Source organism: Haliaeetus leucocephalus, unplaced genomic scaffold (genome assembly GCF_000737465.1).
Source record: "Haliaeetus leucocephalus isolate CR32 unplaced genomic scaffold, Haliaeetus_leucocephalus-4.0 Scaffold702, whole genome shotgun sequence".
Taxonomy (NCBI): Eukaryota; Metazoa; Chordata; class Aves; order Accipitriformes; family Accipitridae; genus Haliaeetus; species Haliaeetus leucocephalus.
The window spans coordinates 1,146,943-1,147,413 of NW_010973138.1; the positions used below are offsets into that span (position 1 = coordinate 1,146,943).

Consider the following 471-nt stretch of genomic DNA (forward strand, 5'->3'; position numbering starts at 1 on the left):
GCCGAGCTGTGAGGGGGTGTCCGGCGGCGGGCGGGGCTGACGGGGTGTGCTGTGCCGTCTCCGTGCAGGTGCGAGCGGCCGCGTCCCCGGGGCAGCGCGGATGCTCCCCTCCTAAGGCGCGGCGTGCGGTGCCCGCCACCCGCCTAAATCATGGTGATCATGTCAGAGTACGGCTCCCTGCCGGCTGCCGGACAAGCCCAGCAGCGGCCTCTGCGCGTCGGCTTCTACGATATCGAGAGGACCTTGGGGAAAGGCAACTTCGCGGTGGTCAAACTGGCCAGGCACAGGGTGACCAAAACGCAGGTGGGTGCGGAGGCTGGGGGGGGCGGGGGGGGCTGGGGGGTGCGGGGGGTGCAGAGCCTGTCGGCTGGCGGGCCGGCAGCGGTGGGCTGCCGCTGCCAGCGCCGTGAGGGGAGCTGACGGCCGCCGGAGGCGAAGGGGGCGGCGGGCGCCGCGCGTTCAAAAAGCCCC

General features: G+C 73.2%; 1 protein-coding gene across 4 annotated transcripts in view; it reads left to right on the forward strand.

Moving 5' to 3' along the window:
* The first annotated feature begins 49 nt into the window (after positions 1 to 49).
* Positions 50 to 471, forward strand: part of SIK1 (salt-inducible kinase 1) — a 13,300-nt gene continuing 12,878 nt past the window's right edge. For all 4 annotated transcript variants that reach the window (XR_775190.1, XR_775191.1, XR_775189.1 and 1 more), the window contains exon 1: positions 50 to 303. Coding sequence is in view for 1 of the 4 variants with exons in the window: in XM_010580247.1 (XP_010578549.1) it covers positions 151 to 303 (153 nt within the window). In the remaining 3 variants the exon portion in view is untranslated. The remainder of the gene's footprint in view (positions 304 to 471) is intronic.